Source organism: Phocoena sinus, chromosome 7 (genome assembly GCF_008692025.1).
Source record: "Phocoena sinus isolate mPhoSin1 chromosome 7, mPhoSin1.pri, whole genome shotgun sequence".
Lineage (NCBI taxonomy): Eukaryota > Metazoa > Chordata > Mammalia > Artiodactyla > Phocoenidae > Phocoena > Phocoena sinus.
The window spans coordinates 56,265,797-56,283,519 of record NC_045769.1 but is presented as its reverse complement, the minus strand read 5'-3'; the positions used below and the strand labels follow the sequence as shown (position 1 = coordinate 56,283,519).

Sequence of the window (17,723 nt, the reverse complement as noted above, 5' to 3'; positions counted from 1 at the left end):
TTTTGCATCTTATAATTGATTATTGGTGATTATTTATTTAATGTCTATATTTCCCAGCAGTTGACAAGCTTCTTGAGGGCAGGGAAGATGGTGCCTTGCTCATGGCTGGATGCACTGTGTCCAGCTTCATGCCTGATACTTGAAGGTGTTCAAGCATGTGCTATTAACTGACTCACTGCTTCCAGTATTAATCTGGATGTTGCCCAGATTAGCCTTTGTCTTCATGAAGTTACTCTGGTGACCTTTAGGACTATGACACCTGAAAGGGCTCTTGGACAATTTTATTCCTAAATATCATGAAATAATGGGCACAGCAGGTGTCCAATCTGGGTGTGTGCATTTCCAGACATTTCTGGAAAAGCACTAATGTGGGATAGCCCTGCCACAGCAGTTAGGCCTGAGGAGATAGTCATCAGCCGTGTTAAGTAGGCTTTTGTGGGGAGAAAGCAGCACTTATAGCTATGTATCCACCACAAAATTAATTTCATTTATGTCTCCAGAAAAACCCCTACCTGAGCCTACAAAAATTCCTTAGTGCTGCACCACTGCACCCGCCAGCTTGCCAATGCTGTCAATTGACTCATATTTTTTTCATTTAATTAAATAACCTGTGGTTTTGCTGCATTGTAAACCCTTCAGAGGAGGCCTCTGAAACAGTTTTTTAAAGAGGAGAAAAGCTTTTATTTGAAAATAGATATACATATAGCTGACAGAAATTTGAGTTGTGCTACGTTTTACACATTAAACTATGTATCCCAATCTAGTATCTGTATTTTGTAACCAAATTTGGTGACATCACCAAAGAAGAACAAAGGGATGTGTTGAAAACAGTATAAATAGATATTGCTTGGGAAACTAAAATAATTGATGGGTGTTTTAACTTATGTAGTCTTTCTGACCTTTGTAGGTAAACAACAAATAAAGGATAGTCAAAATTAGTAAGTCTGTGAGTTCTTTAAGCTAGGAGCTAGTTCTGCTGCTTTTCCTTGTCTTTAAATGTCAGCAAAGAAAGGTGTTTTAAAACTTGAAGATCTTATAAATAACGCCAAATATTCAAAACTGAGTTGATTTGAATCCTCATAAACAGACATTCTTGACAATTAACACATTCCTTGAGCTGCAATGAATCTTCTGTGCTGTGGCAGGCTTTAGAATACTCTGGACCATTCTTTGAGTCTTTGGGTGATATGTTTGAAGCTACCCATTCATTAAGAATAAAGAGGCCGCCCTCTCCTTGAGGGTGGTGACTGAGGCATTTATGTCTTTGTCTCCTGATTAGTAAAAACAGAATCATCCTTAGCCTACAGTAAGCATTCTCAAATAATAATTGAATGGATGAATCCACTCTAAATAGCATTTCAATCAGCAGAACTTAGTTCCCCAGACACAACTTTTCATTTCGCAAAAAAGGAAAAGAAACAGAGACTTGATTTGCTTTTGGGATTTTGGAAAGTTCAAAATAGGAAAGTAAAATCCAGAATATCCATTATTTACTGCACCTGCCTGTTCTAGCCCACCAAGGCTGGACAGCTTGCTTGCCTTTATTTTTTTTCTGTATTTCTGTTTCAAAGTAGCCACTGATTACATATGAAATGCCAGTCCTAGGCTTTGAGTTATTCAAATACTACTCTGCGATCCTCCCTTGCGCCTACTTCTCCCACTGTGGGAGTACAGGAAATGCTTGTTAAGTAGATCAGCCCTGTTAAACAGAAACCTGGGAATAAGAGTGTTTAGCATCTAAGTTCAATTAAAGCTTTAAACTTTTAAGAGTGCTTCCTTAAATCCATTCTCTGTCTTTCCCATTTTCAAGGTGCGATTTGAAGTTATTTTTGAAAATGTCATTTGAAAGGGTAAATACGTTATAAAAAAAGGAAGAACTTACTGAAGGAGTGAGTTTGAGTTCTGCTCTCTCCCGATCTCCTTGTTCAAAGAACTCGCTGGTTACAAGTTCAGCCACCTGAAACATAGAAATATTTAAATTGACAGGTATGTGTAATTCATCACGAGACACAGAAGTTATTTCTGGCTTATGTGTATGGTAGCTATCTTCAAGACAGACAATCATTTAAAAAGCTTATGAGTGAGTACATTAATCTTTTGTGTTTGAAGGTATTATAGAATTTAATCAATGAAACTGATTTCCTTTTAATCAGAAGAACTTGTGCAATATTTTTTAATTTATTTTTGTTGAAATAGAATTGAAGTACAGTTGCAATGTATCCTTAAGCACATGCCAATAGACCATCTGACAGTAGAGCTTATATATACACATGAGGCACAAGGTTGCCACCTTCAAAGCAGGAAATGTTCTATCCAGAAAAATGAAGCAATAATAACCTAATAATAACTGATGTTATTATAGTATATTATTATACTATATTTGTAATAATAATTCAGCCAACTTTCGGTTGTTTCTGTGCAGATTCTTTACTTTGTCGCATACCTGTATTTTAGTTTGGTTTCATCTTGCCATCACAAAAACTCCTTAACCACATCACCCTACCACTATTTATGTGCACTCGGGAACGGATACACCCAGGGCCCACCCCTTACTTCCTACAGTAGCCATCAGTCAAGGGGCAGAACTAATGCTAGATTCACTGTTCATACCAGACTTTTACAGTATGTTATGATATAGTCTGAAGAATGTGATTTGGTCTTCAGGCTGTCTCAATCCATGTACTAAATAACAGTGTTTATTTATGGTGGGTTCTAGTTGGTACAGCACAATGGAATGGCTGTTCTACCCCAAACCACAGAGATTTTTTCCAAAGTAAGGACACATATTTTTCTACTTTTCATCCATTAGTGCGGATGGTCAGAAGCTACTGATCATGGTCAAGCTTACAGAGATTTTCTTCTTCCCCAAGCCCTGTGCTTCTACTGATAGTTTTATGGGAAGCAAACTGATGTAACAGATAAGTGCTGAACGGGTGTTTTCAACAACACTATGATGTACATCTAGGATATTTCTGAGGTGAACTAGCTGGATTACAAAATATTGGAAGAGCAGAAAAGAAGTACCAGACAACTTGATGGCAAGAAGATCTGGATCCCCAGACTAATTTTTCTCTATTCCAGGCTCTTGTAAAGATGAGGTTTTTAGGTCTGGCAAAGGTTTGAGTGGTTGAATTTTGGTCAAGTGCAGAGAATCAAGATAATTTACCTAAAGTATATCTCTCAGGAGATTTGTCAACCATAAATGGTAACCATTGCCAAAACTTAACAACATCTAACACCCAACACACATCTGAGAGCAGCAAGTATGCAGTCATTTATTAAAAAATAGAATGGCTAGTTCAGATTTTAAACATTTTAAAAATTCAACAGCATAAAACCAGTTGGAACTGACTCAATCTTTCTAGGACCTGGTTCACTTGTCTCTCTTCAGTCTCTGCCACTGCCTTTCACTTTAGCACTCCAGGCCTCTCTCATTGGTCTCTGGCCTTCCTTTTGAGAAGAAATGGTCCCCTAAGGACCTGGCCTCATTATTCAGTTCCCATAACTCTCCCTCAGAATCCTCTGAGGTGGATCTTTTGCACTAAAGAATGCACGTGTGCATATGAGGTCACCCCAAGGTGGGAGTCCTGCAGAGGTCAGTAGCCCCTGGAAAGCAAAGAAATTAAAACAAAATCCTTTTCTTTGAGCTTTCTAAAGTGGTCTTGGGTATTTCCCCTGAGCTTCTTTCACAGCTCACCTTGTACAACTGTTTCATCTGTACTTAAAATCCCAATCAGGACTATTAAATGGCTCCTGATTGAATTTTTTATTAAAAAAGGAAATTGAGGGCTTCCCTGGTGGCGCAGTTGTTGAGAGTCCGCCTGCCGATGCAGGGGACGCGGGTTCGTGCCCCGGTCCGGGAGGATCCCATATGCCGCGGAGCGGCTGGGCCCGTGAGCCATGGCCGCTGGGCCTGCGCGTCCGGAGCCTGTGCTCCACGACGGGAGAGGCCACAGCAGTGAGAGGCCCGCGTAACGCTAAAAAAGAAAAAAAAAAAAAAAAAAAAAAAAAGGAAATTGAGATGCTAATCAGGCCTTGGGGGCTGACTGGGGAAACCCACATGCTTAGAGTCATGTGTGTGAGGAAGGCAAAGTGAAATATATACCAATGGAAACACATTTTGAAAGGGAATTTTAAAAAAATCAACATCCAGGAAATTGGAAATATATTTCTATTCTTAAAATAAGTTTCTACTGTTTTTGTCTAACTGTTTCCTAAAATCCTATTAGAAGTGAGTAAGGTTTTGAAAATACCTAACCTATTCAATTCAGATACAAACACAAATGAGATCTACAGTTTAGAGTTGTGACAAGATTTCTGATGGAAACATTTGGAAAAAGATGGTTTTGTGTTTTATTTCCCTGACCTCATGAGTTTCTGCACTGGTCGGCAGAAGTTCAAATCCTAAAAATAAAATAATATTTATATCAGTGACCGAGAAGACCACCTACAAGTGGCCATTGGGCCTCTTCGTTCTATAATCTCAATGTGGAAACTTTTTTCCTTTCAAGTACTTTGGTCACTTTCTGGCTCCCACATGGGCTGCTGCTCCTTTCGTTGTGACATGCATTTCACTGGGGTTCTGAAGGCCCTGGCAGATCATCCCTCATCTACCCCCGTTCTAATCTTCTTTATTTTTCCTCCAGTTACCCTTTCTCCTACTCTCCACTACCTTCCACCCCTATCACAGGGGCCACTCTCAATACTACACTTTTCCCCACTACCTGGAAGAGCCACTTACATATTCTCTGCAGTTTATTCCCAAACTGTACTGTAAGGGAGGCCTTTCCACACTGGGGAAGGGAAGGGTGGGCAGAGATGTAGAAATAAGCAATGTAACCACACAAATTCTTCACCATAACCTGCTTTATGCAACTTCAAGCATGTCATACTAAAACGAAAACCAAGGCACTGGAAGAGAGCTATTCGTTGAAGGAGAGTCTATAGGAAAACTGCACCACCTGCACTGAACTGTGATGTGAGAAAGACATAAACTTTCATTTGTGCTAAGCAACTAAGACTTGAGATTATATTTGTTACTGCAGCAAAGCCTAGCTTAGCCCTGACTAACAAAAATTGGTATGGAAGTGAGGTAGTGCTATTAAACAGAAAGGAAGGGAAGGAAGGGAGAGAGAAAGGGAAAGGAAGGAAGAAAAGAAAGAAAGACCCTAAAATATGTGGCATTGGCTTGGGGGCCAGGTATTTATAAAACAGTGAGGTTGTCAGAAGCTATGAGGATGATGATCCATGTTACACAGTGGCAAAATATTTTGTACCGTTCTCATGGAAATAAAGCAAACAATGTACCCAATGAATTTATAGCCTTAGGGGAAGAGACTGGAAAACAAAGTTAATAGCATGTGATGGTTGCTGTTGACTGTTTTGCTAGGTATTGAAAGAAATGAGCTCAGAAAAGGGTTGGCAGGTCTATAACTAGGAATGAAAGGGAATAGAGAAAGTTACAAATTCAGGATCTTGTAGGGATAGAATATGAAGCTGCTTCTTAATCCCAAACTGTGAAAATAAAAATTGAGATACACTTTGAATGACAAAGGCTGATCAAGACTCAGCCTTGCAACAAGAATCAAATGGAAGATGTGGCCAGTAACACATAGTTAACAACTATGAATGAATTAGGTGGCACACACAACATCCTTTTAGTTAGACAAAATGGCCCAGAAAAATGATTTAACTACATAGTTTCCTCACTGGTGCCAAATACTAGGCCCCAAATACTAGGAATTAACTGTTGAGAGAGGAAGAAAGATATATGTATGCTATATTTCCTTGTTCCTGAATATAAGGAAGCAAAGAAATACAGTAGATCTAAGAAGGTTGTATAGAATCTAACTGTGGATGTGGTTATTAGCAAATGGAAGTGACTGGAATCAAAGACCTAAGAAGGTGACTAAATATGCCAAAAAATCCCACAAGCCTTTGACTATTTAAAACTTAAAACAAGGCTTGGGTCTTCAAACTTCTTTAGGGGGGAAGCAGGCTGAGAAAGCTGCTTGGCCTTTGAATCTAGCCAAGGAGGATAATGGAAAAGGAATAATTTCCTAGGGTGGATCTAAAGGCCATGGAAAATATTGAATTGGGCAGCATCTCCCTGAGAATCAGGGCCTACCACAGAGTAGAAGGCCCTCCCAGAGAATGCCCAGTGGGATTTTGGAATTGCTGTGGACCCCTAACTGCCAAATATTGTCATCTCTTCCCTTTCTAAATGGGATTGTCATAATGAATATTTTGTGGAGTGGGTGTTATGTGCTGCATTTTGGGTGTGTGTGTGTCTTTAGTTCATCTTTAGTTTAATCTTTACAGACCTGCTGTAGAGATTAGCACATATCATCCAGAGATCCTGGACTTCCAGCTTAATATCACGACTGATGGGATATTTGGGTCAACTCCCTTGGAGGTGGTGGTGGGGAGGGGGGCGGTGAGTATATTTTGCCTGGAGGGCAAATGTGAATCACATTTTTGGTGATTAGAAGGGCAAACAGTGGTAGTCATGTTTTCACCAACTATTTCTGGCTTTCTACTTTCTGGGCACATGAAAGGATGGGCACTTCCTGGCTGGGTGAGATCATGTGACCAAGTTCTGGCCAGTGAATTGTAGGGGGGCGGACAGCATTTAACTTCCAGTGTAAGACCCACCCGGGCCTCTGCTGGAACCATCCAGACAGTAGCTGCTCCCTCAGCCCCAGTCCAGGATGAGGACAGAGGCGCCAGCCATGCCCAGCGGCACATGTCTCCAGGTGATGTGTTAGTTTAAAACACTGAGATTTTGAGCTTAGTGATAACATAGCCCATTCTGCCAACACACTTGCATCATTTAAAAATGCTGATTAGTGCCTTCTGTGTAAGAAAGCATAACACACTAAGAATGAAGGCTTTGGAATCTCATCTGCTAGGATTTGAATTCCTCCTCCACCATTTACCAGCTATATGCCTCAGGCTACGTATCCTTTCTAAGCCTCATTTTTCCCATTGGTAAAATAGGAATAATCACTGTATTAGTTTCCTAGTGCTGTCATAAATTACCACAAATTTGGTGGCTTAAAGCAACAGAAATGTATTCTCTCAAAGTTCTGGAGGCCAGGAGTTCAATATCACTTCACTGGACAGAAATCAAGGTGTTGGTAGGGCCATGTTCCCTCTGGAGGCTCCAGGGGAGAATCTGTACTTTGCCTCTTTCAGTTTCTGGTGGCTGCCAGCATCCTTCTGCCTGTGGCCGCATCACTCCAATCTCTGCCTTGTCTTCACACACCTTCTCCTCTTCTGAATGTGCCACCTCCCTGTGCCTCTCTCTTATAAGGACACTTGTGATTGAATTTAAGGCCTACCTGGGTAATCCAGATAATGATGATGATAATGATGAAGGTGGCCCTTAACTTAATCACATCTGCAAAGACCCTTTTTCCTTCTAAGGAAAAACCATTTACAGGTTCCAGGGATTAGGACCTGATATCTTTGGGTTGCCATTATTCAGCCCACTACAGTCACAATACCCACCTCAGAGGATTTTTGAGGATTAAATGATATAATACTTATAAAGCAGTCATTTAACATTGGTTATTTAGTCAATAAATATTAGTTTTTTATTGCTATATGAATGTATCTTATTTTCCCTTAAATGTCAAGTCTCAGGATACCAAGTTATCATTTTAGACCCCACAGCCCATCCAGTAGGTGCCTCATAAAACCAAAAGAGCTATTAACCAAATACTATCAAGGTAATAAAGGATCTTTAGTTGGGTAGTTATGGGATTAAAAACTATTCTAGCTCTAGAACTAACACTTTTGGGCAGTGAAACCAGAGGTGGTAAAGGCATTAAATTTGGGATACAAATTAAATTAGATACTACACATTTTGGCCAAAGAGCCCTCTGATCTCTAAATAGACTTTAAAGAAAAAGAAAATCCTTTTTATCCTTGTTTTTTTTTTTTTTCTTCACATGTAAAAAACTGGACCTTGTACTAAAACACGGTTACCTATTCAAGAACACTACGTATGAAACTCCTGCCTTAAGAAATGGTCAAGGTGTTATTTGGATTTAGTGCATTAAAAAAAATCTTACAGAGTCAGAAATATTATTTCTCAGTGGAAGCACGATAAAGAAAGGCTAGGCAATAAACCGTCGCCCTAAACCTCCTGCTATTTTTTACACCACGTTAATACTGATGCAAATTGACTCAGGTTTCAGTGCCTGGTAGACAGGGCTCTGGGAATACTGTCCCCCCCAGTCCCTCCTCGGCTGAGCCCTGTCATTAATCACCACTCGCCTGTCTGGAGATCTCCCACGGTTTGGTCACGGCTCCAAGGTCACAGGCTGTCATTAACATTGATCTGAAAAACAGAACCAAACAAAACAGCCTGAATAATCTTTTGTTGCATTCCTAAACAAACCCGTCCTAGATACCTACATAAATAAAATGGGACCGTGGCCAGCTTACATCTTCTTTTCCTCAACAAGGGCAGCACTGTTGATAGACCCATGTTTAGCACCTCCATCGTGCAGCCACACTACTTTGGAAGACAAAGCCCGCACACACTCGGTGGCCCTTTTGTTTTGCCTGAGGCAGATCAAGGAAAGCCAAGCACTGCTTTCTCTATACCTGAACCAAGCAAGCTCTGCTTAAAATAATTTGTAATGGACGATGCTTTTTATTTTTAACTCTCAGCAAGGGAATCAGTATATAATACTCTATACATAGCTCATAAACCTGTTTACCAATGTATCACTGATTGATAGGGACGGAAGAAAACCCACACCAAAAAGGCAAACCACATGCCCCATTAGGGGCTCCTGAATTTTCTTTCTTTCTTTCTTTCTTTTTTAAAAATTTTTATTGGAGTACAGTTGCTTTACAATGTTGTGTTAGCTTCTACTGCACAGCAAAATGAATCAGCCATACATATACGTATATCCCCTCCCACTTAGGACACCACAGTGCATTAAGTAGAGTTCCCTGGGCTATACAGTATGGTCCCATCAGCTGTCTATTTTATACATAGTATCAATAGTGTATATGTGTCTCCTGCATTTAAGATTTACAGAGGAGAACCACACAGTTTGACTCCAGTTTACTACCTGGCTACAACCATGTTTTATAAGCATTACGAAGAAGAAACATATTCAGCTACAGCTTTCATTAATTTGAGCCCATAAGAAAGCACAGGAAATATCTGAATCAGATTTTTGAGGGGCAGATTTCTATTGGTTTAGAAATCTAGAATCCACATTGAAACCTGGATATAAAAAACAGGGGGAAAAATTCAAATTGTAGATAGCTCTTGTATTTCTAATTGGATGTGGTGAGAAGGGAAAAATCAGGCACACTCTTTGTCCAAAATCTGCTTTCTTTTACTAAAACCAGCAGCGCGTGATGAAAACTAATGAAGGATCTGAGCTGGGAAACCACATCTTGGCTAACTCCTTTTGGAAGAAAGGAGTGTGTTGTCAAAGGTCAGAGGGCTGCTGCCCTGATGTCAGGTGTTAACATTTCATACCCTGCTGGATTCTACTGCCTTGGAAACATGTCTGCTTCCCAGATGGCAGGGCATGCCTGGATGGTGGTAGGGTTTGTGTAACTTCTCCAGGAAACCCTCCAGGGAACAAGGCAGACCGGCAAACAACAATAGGTCATTCAAGGCACAACCAGGCAGCGCCAGCATGAGCAGCCCTCTAGGAATCAGACACCGTCTAATTCCAAACACTCCTGTGCTAAGCCCTGTGCAAAGAGGCACATCAGTCTATTCTTCGTGCTTCATCTTTGGTGACAAGCACTTCTACAGTGCTTACATGTGCCTGCCTCTGTACTAAGTGCTTTACCAACTACCTACCAACTAACTACTAACTAAATGACTCCTCATCACAAGATGCTGTTATTTCTGTTTTACAGAGAGGTCAATGGCAGCATGGAGAGATTAAGTAACTTTCCCAAAGTGCGTAAAGGATTCAGGATTCTGTGCTTATCGCAAAGCTGCCAGAGCCCCTCTTGCTAAACTCCAGTGATTCTCATTTTAGGTTCTGCTGGTACCAGAGAGGGACATGACTGTAGGTAATGCATTAGACTTTGTAGTCTCTCTCCCGGATAGGAAATAATCTCTGTGAGGCTACCTACTTGTACCATAGTTGGATAATTACTTAAGTTCCATCTGCTTGATAATTTGAAACTTACTTCTCAAATTCATATCAACATTAATCAGTCAATCAACAAATTTATTGAGTATCTGCTAGGTGCTCTGATGATGAGAATTCTAATAGCTACCATTTATTGAAGAGGCATTAGAGGGTGATTTACATAGTTTCTATATGAGGTAGGGATACTATTATTATCTCCATTTTACAAAGCAAATAGTGCTTTGCATTCCTGGATCAGAGAGGTCAGGTACCTTGCCTGAGGTTACACTGCTAGGAGCTATCAAAGCTAGGATTAGGATCCATGTAGTCTGACAGAAGAGCGTCTACTTTCAATGAATACTCTGCAGTGGAGCAGAAAGTCTGTACAGAGAAGGAAGACTGAAAAAGACTGGGAGGGAGGACGGTGGAGTGTCTGAAACCTTTATCCAATTGGTGTGGGGAGTCAATGAAGGTTGGGGACACAGGAGGAACCTGGCCAGAGCTTCAAGGAGAGAACTTTAGGTAGTAGATGTGGAAATAGTTTAAAGAAGTAGAGAATGGAAGCAGAGAGACAGTAGGAAAGCATAAATTGATAAGGTCATAAAACAAAGGAGGGGAGAGGGGAAAGAAAGTCAAGGATAGGGTTGGGAGCTTACACAGGAAGAATGAACAGAAGGAGGCGAATGGGCAGTTTTACCTTATTTTTTAGATCAAGCCTCTGTACTTGAAAGGCCTTCTCTAAAATATGAGAGCAGGGAGGGAGTTTGTAGCAACTGTTTGAGTCCTGAGGTCTGCACAACTCTAGTGCATTTTAGAGCTAGGTGGTGCAATCTGCTTAGTGCGACTGTAGGAATGAACGGTCAGGAATGTCCTCTGTGGGGTGGGAAGGGGACGGTGTGTTCCTAGTGTATCTGAGACTCGCAGCAGCTCCTTGTTATCATGCCTCTCCTCCTCTAGGAGCCAAAATTATTTGGATAACTATCTTGCGATAATTACTATTTTCTTGTTTTTCTCTACTTTTTAAAAGCATTAACAACTCAAAAGGAATACACTGTAATTTAAAAGATATATCCAAATTCAGTAAAAGATTACACGTATGAGCTGAATTTTATGCTTGCCATACAAAAAGATTACACCTCGCAGTCTGCACTCACTGTTTTAAATTTTGAACACAAATACAGACCCCAAATGGTCAACATAAAATGACAGAACGGAAGTAACTCAGGTTCTGTTTCTTTAACATCACCGAGCTATCACTGTTTATTCTGAATATATGGTTTAAAAGCAGAAAGGTGATGTTCTCAGAGGTTGGAGACACAAACTGCATCTGGAGTGAGTGCAGAAAGTTCCGAACCGTTAGCAACTTACTCTTGAAAATGTGTCCAGAGTCCACCTGTGCCAGGGGCTGACGGAATAACTGGACGTTCTTGGAATTAACTTACATGTATGATAGATGCACAATGAAAGGATAAGTAATACTGTGCTAATTTGAAGCTTTCATAGCAATTATTTTGATACTCAACAGTAATCTCAGCCGTTGTTTAGAATTTATTCCAACAAAAGATTTTTCTCTGGGAGGAGTGTCTCATTGTTGACATTGTTTAGATTGCAGGCACATGGTGATGATAAAAAGCAGACCAACTTTTAGTTGGTTTTATTACTATTTCAAAATTCTCTAAGACAGTGCTCCCCCTGAGCCCCGCCAGCTGCCCGCAACGTGCACATGGTCAGAGTCCAGCTGTGAAATTGCAGGGGCGGGGGAGGGCAGAGCTGGGGGAAGAGGAGAGTTCCTGAAACATCTCACCTCTGCTTTATGTACTGTGCTTCTAAATAAGATTTTCTTACATGTGGGGTTCCCTGCCGAAGAATTTGAAAACGTCTGTGGGAAAACACTCAGGTGGAGACATGGAACGAGTGCTGGCATTTTACGAGTTGTGCTCAGGAGGGAGGCCAGACCCAAGAAACCCGGTGGGACCATTTGTGAGGATGCTGAGGAAAAAGAGAAGAATTCTTTTTTTTTTTTTTTTTTTTTTTGCGGTACACGGGCCTCTCACTGCTGTGGCCTCTCCCATTGCGGAGCACAGGCTCCAGACGCGCAGGCTCAGCGGCCATGGCTCATGGGCCCAGCCACTCCACGGCATGTGGGATCTTCCTGGACCGGGGCACGAACCCGCGTCCCCTGCATCGGCAGGCAGACTCTCAACCACTGCGCCACCAGGGAACCCCGAGAAGAATTCTTTGAGGGATGATTACATTTAGGGGGCAGTGGGGAAGAGGAAGGACTAGAGAAGCACAAATAGGAGAAGAAAAAGTCCGAAGAAAGTAGAAAATACAGAAGAGCATGGGCTTTGCAGAAGCCAAGGCAGGGAAAAGTTTTAAGAAAGGAAAGGCCAACACAGTTAGGGCTGCGAAGAGATGGAGGAAGCTGAAGAGAACAAAGGCTGTAGGATCTGATCCTTAGGAGGTGACCGGTGACTTTCAAAATGCACAGAGATTACATTTCAGCAACTAAATTCCTCAGTGGAGGAATTCACTCTAAATACTAAATACTCTGTGGTAACTTCATACTTTGGAATACTATGCAACAATCAAAGATGATACTGGTATGGACATGGAAAGAATTCCAAGGCATACAGCTGAGTGAACAAGTGAGTTCAGATTGACATGTAAATATATAACTTATGTTAAAACGAACAAACAAACAAATCTACACTAAATAGTATGTTTCCCATGGGTACACATGTATGGAAATGCTCTGACAATAGTCTGAAAAGAAACAAGGAATTGCTAACAGAGCAAAGCTATGCACAGTATGGGAATTGGGAATGATGCTCAAAGAACTGGGGGGTTATCTGTAATTTTACTTTGTTTCAGAAAAATATATTCCTGTCATTACTTGTGGGATTAAAAATGATTTAAAAAGAAAGAAATTGCCTTGTAAGAGGTTAGAAGGAGTGTGAGTGAAGTGTGGAATTGAGGGAGAGAAGAAAATTACGATTGGACTTTAAGAAGGAGGCAGATTTTAGGGATTTTTTTTTTTTCTTTGGAGGTGGAAGCATATTTTTTAGGCTTAGAGAGGTCATGCTGGGGGGAAAAAGAAGTCAGCTTTTGAAAATGCAAGCCAAAGGAGTATAATTGACACAGCAAGGTCAGGGGTCGGGGTGGGGCAGGGAGGTGGAGGGACTGGAATAGGACACAAGCAGAGATGCTAGCGTTGAAGACAGGAAGGGTCCTTCCCACCCTCACCCATCACCAGCCCCCCGCCCCTGCTACCCCACCGGAAAGGATGCAGAAAAGGTCTGTAAAGATAACAGATCTTGATTTGTAAGACAAGCACAGTTGTCTTTAATTCCTCAAAAAAAAAAAAAAAAAGCTAACACAGAGAAATAGTAATGCAGAGAGGGGAGAAGTAGAGTGCCCTCTGGTGAGAGAGTGAGAAGAGGGAAGCGGCAGGCAGGGCTCTGTGTTCTCAGATGGAGGCGGAGGTCTTGCACGTGCATGCGGGCCAGGGCTGGGGTAGGGATCTCACTGGGGGCAATGCCAGTGGTCGCCTGGCTGTGGAGCAGACACACTGCGCCCAGAAGCCCAGAAAGCTCACAAGCTTTCCCAGAAATGCTTAATAAATCTGGAACAGGACTAATTCACCAGAAAGTCTGGGGATGGGTGAGATGGGGACAGTGGAAGGACAGGGTATGAGAGAAAGAGGAATAGTGCCCAACCAGCTGGAGTGGCTGCAATCAGGTGGTTAAAATGTGCCACATAAAAATGATGGTTTGCTGCTGTCTTTTCTAAACAACTGGGAAGAAGTCCTGTGAAAAGTCTAGAACAGATTCCTTATTTCCAGCACCAAAATCTTTTGATTGGTTTTCTATCTACAATGTCTATTGTCTCTAAAAAAACCCCCAAACTAACTCTCACTTTCCTTTGTTCTGTGTAACTGTTTCCGGAGGTTCAAAAAATCCCCCCTCTCCTGCAATTTGCATGCCTGCTGAAACGGGACAAATTCAAACATCATTTTCTAATTTTGAAGGCAAATTTATGGAGAGGAGGCAAAATAAAATAAATTAGAAAACGAAAAGACACATTCTCTAATTATTCAACTAATTTCTGAACGTTTTGAATGTAAGCTTTGTTACTTTAAAAACTACTTGTGTGCTTTTAGCACTGTCAGAAAAGCATGGCTAAATCGTCAAATAATGAAGAAACACATAAACAAGAGCTGTTTCTTACCGAAATATATCACGATGTTTTTTGATGTTCCAATCATATTCTCCTTTACTGACAAGTTCGAAGAATTCAGTTCTCCTCCTGCATGAAATCAAATGAAAAAAGAAAAAAAAACAAACCCTGGAATGAAATTTCTCAGTCTGTGCGGTGACATAAACACATTTATGGGAAAATATAAGACCACCTCAACCAAGTAACTTAATATTTGAAATCATGAGGCTAAAGTGCTATCAAAATAAATCACTTTAAAAAAAAATGTTGAGGCTTCAAGAAAAAGCCACAATCATTTCTGAATGTATTTACAACGGAGGAGATTATCAAGCCATAAAACAGAAAACAGTGTGGTCCTGCATTTGGGATTACTTGATGTGAAGCCCTGTGACTCTTACTGAAAGTCAGAGAAGGGAGGCAAGGACACATAAAAAGCGGGAACAGTTCCAGAATGTTCTTATATCATTCAACTTAGAACTGACCTGTATGATGATCCAAGATACGATAAACTCCCTGGTAGTAAATTCAGGACAAATACTTTCGTAGAGGTTAGAAGATAACTATTTCACCATTTCAGTGCTTAAACACATAGGCCATGGAGTCAGAAATAACTCTGTTAAAATAATGGTTCAGTCACTTCCTTGCTCTGCAACTTTGGAAAGTCACTTAAACCTTCTGAGCCTCAATTTCCTAAGCTCTAACTTGGGGGTCCTATTTGCTGACTCAGAGTTATTGTGAGGATTAAATGAGATGACATGCAACGCATTTAGCATGTGTCTACACATTTTAAGTGCTGGATACACACGCATGTGGAAACACATTTGGAGATGTATAGATATGGAAAAGACAAGAAGGGAAACTTCTCAAATTGTGAATATAGGGTGACATTTCTATTTTCAAAATCTTTCTTTAGTCTATTTATAGTGAGAAAGGAAAAAAAAAGACATCACCATTTTTATTGTTTAAGAATCATTTCCCAAGGTTTCACTCTCTTGGCACTTACTAATGAGAGACCATTTTAAGGATTCTGGCACGTTGTTTCCCGAAGTGCATTCCACAAAATGCCAATCTTAGGAGGTGCTGCATGAAAGGGAGTGCTCTGGCCGAGTGGATATGAGAAATGCTGCCTGTGATATACCTCTTTAGAGACTCACCACCACAATAGCCTTTTGAAGGCTCTGCAAAATACTGAGAAAAGCCTACTCACCCTGACTTAACCACAGAATCCCATAGCACTGATGTTTTAAGAAATACACTTTAGAAAATAGTACCATGTCATTTATGGTGGAAATCAGAGTAGGATCTTAAACACTTATGCTGACCCATTGTAATCTGGGGGGACAAAGGACAAGATGCTGAGTGCTATTGGCTTCCCTGTTTCTTGTCTGGAGTCCCCATCACCAGCTGGCCAACAGTATGGACTTCTTGCCACCTGGTCAGATGGACAACTCAATTCACCTGAAAGGAGGCAGGTCAGGAAGACAAACAGGTGACTCATTTCCTTATTTGAGACACAAAGGCAGGGCCTGGATTTGCTTCTTCAAGTGGGTACAGGTCAATGTTACACCACGGATGGGATAATCTCCCCAACAACATCACTGCTCTCAGCAGGGATGGCCCTGTACAGTCACATGCAAGGGCCCGGCAGCACCCCTCCCCTTTGGGTGTGCAGGTGTGGGCATATCTTTTCTTTGTATACCTTTACCACCTTTTTCACTTGCCCACTCCCTTCTTTTTGACCATGGTCATGCCTTTTTCACATCACCACCACTGACTGTGATCTGCAGTAAAAAGAGATGGCTGAATGGAAAGAGCCCATGTCTGGACTCACACAGACCTGGGCTTGATGCTGTCACTCACTAGCTGTATGGTCCTGGGCAAGTGGTTCCACATTGCTGAGCCTCAGTTTCCAGCTCTGCGGTGAGAATTTGCAATGAGGTGCATCAAGTGTTTGGTACTGGTAGACACTCAATACCTGATAGCCATGGTTGATGTGTAAATAATATTAACGGTATTACTGCCAACAGTGATACACACTGGACTAATTGGACTTTATGGAGATTGAAGAGGTCATCTACTTCTTTTTTCTGCCTGAATGGAAATTCTTCTTCTTTTGAATAATTGTGGAGCAGAAAGTTTGGTGCAACAGATATTTATTGAACAACTACTGTGTGCCAACTCTTTACTAGGCTTTATGGACACAAGACAATTTGTAAACATCTCTGAGTTTACCAGGGCTGATCAACAAATACAGGTAATCCCCCTTCAAAGGTGATGCTAATGATACTGGGACTAGAGTGAGGTTAGAGAGAGACTCGCCTTGGGTACAAAATTCAAGTGGGTGCCCCAAACTCAGTAATCAAGACAAATAATATCTTAATTCAATGTTTTTAAAAATCAGCATAAATACAAAAAACCCCATGATGAACAAAACATCAGAATTTTAAATAAAGACAGGATCTGACACTGCACTCTTCGTGACCCACCTCAGTTTCCTGCCCCTACTCCTCGCCCTGAGGAGGCTAATAGTTGTTGGGCCCTTACTATGTTCCAGGCAGACTTCCTGAGTTCTGTCACTTATTAACCACATGAATGACCTTGGGTAGGTTACTGAACTTTGCTGGGCTTTAGTTTTCTTGTCAGAGAAGAGTAATAGCAATAGGATCTATCTTGTTAGGGTTGGTGGGAGGATTCAATGAGATGATTTATGTAACACACTTAACAGAGTGCCTGGCACACAGTAGGTGCTCAGTAAGGATTAGCTACTGTTATTAAGCTCAGAAGGGTTGAGTGAACTGGCCCCAGGTGGTGAGTGGCAGAGCTGGGATATGAACACAAGCTGTTGGAATAATGGCTGCCCCAAGCAGCTAAGATGTGCTCAGGGTGTCCTGGGAGCACAGAGGAAGGCACTTGGCTTAGATAGGAGAGTCATGGAAGATCATGGAAGGCCTTCTGAAAGAGCTTGTCAGTCATCATCTCTGTCATCATAAGCACCTGGGTGTCTTTTCAATCCTATGAGTTATTCTAAGAAATCATTAGAAGGCAAGCTCTATGAGGACAATGGCCTGGCCCATTTTTGTTCACCCCTGAATCCCCAGTGCCTACAACAGTGCCTGACATGTACCAGGAGCTCAATAAATATTTGTTGAGTTGATGAATGAATGAAGAAGATGATCTCAGAAAACTATTCATTAAAGAAAAAACTCTTTAGACACTGGTTCCACCTAGATTCCAATTGTTCTACACTCTTCACAGCTGTCATTTGGAGAGATTGAGATAAGAAAACAACCTAAAACCTATCCAAGAAAAGCCCTGTCTTGAAGACTAGATTCTAACTTGATCCAGGTGGACAACAAAACAAGTTGTGGGAAATGTAAGAAC

At 41.2% G+C, this 17,723-nt stretch overlaps 1 protein-coding gene across 1 annotated transcript in view; it reads right to left on the bottom strand.

Annotated features, from left to right (window-relative positions):
- The window catches only part of PDE11A (phosphodiesterase 11A), a 421,332-nt gene that overhangs the window by 30,219 nt on the left and 373,390 nt on the right, over positions 1-17,723 (bottom strand). Inside the window, exons 16-18 of the mRNA XM_032637562.1 lie at positions 14,355-14,432; positions 8,284-8,347; positions 1,883-1,957 (exon numbers count right to left, since the gene is read on the bottom strand). Coding sequence (XP_032493453.1) covers positions 1,883-1,957; positions 8,284-8,347; positions 14,355-14,432 — 217 coding nt within the window. The remainder of the gene's footprint in view (positions 1-1,882; positions 1,958-8,283; positions 8,348-14,354; positions 14,433-17,723) is intronic.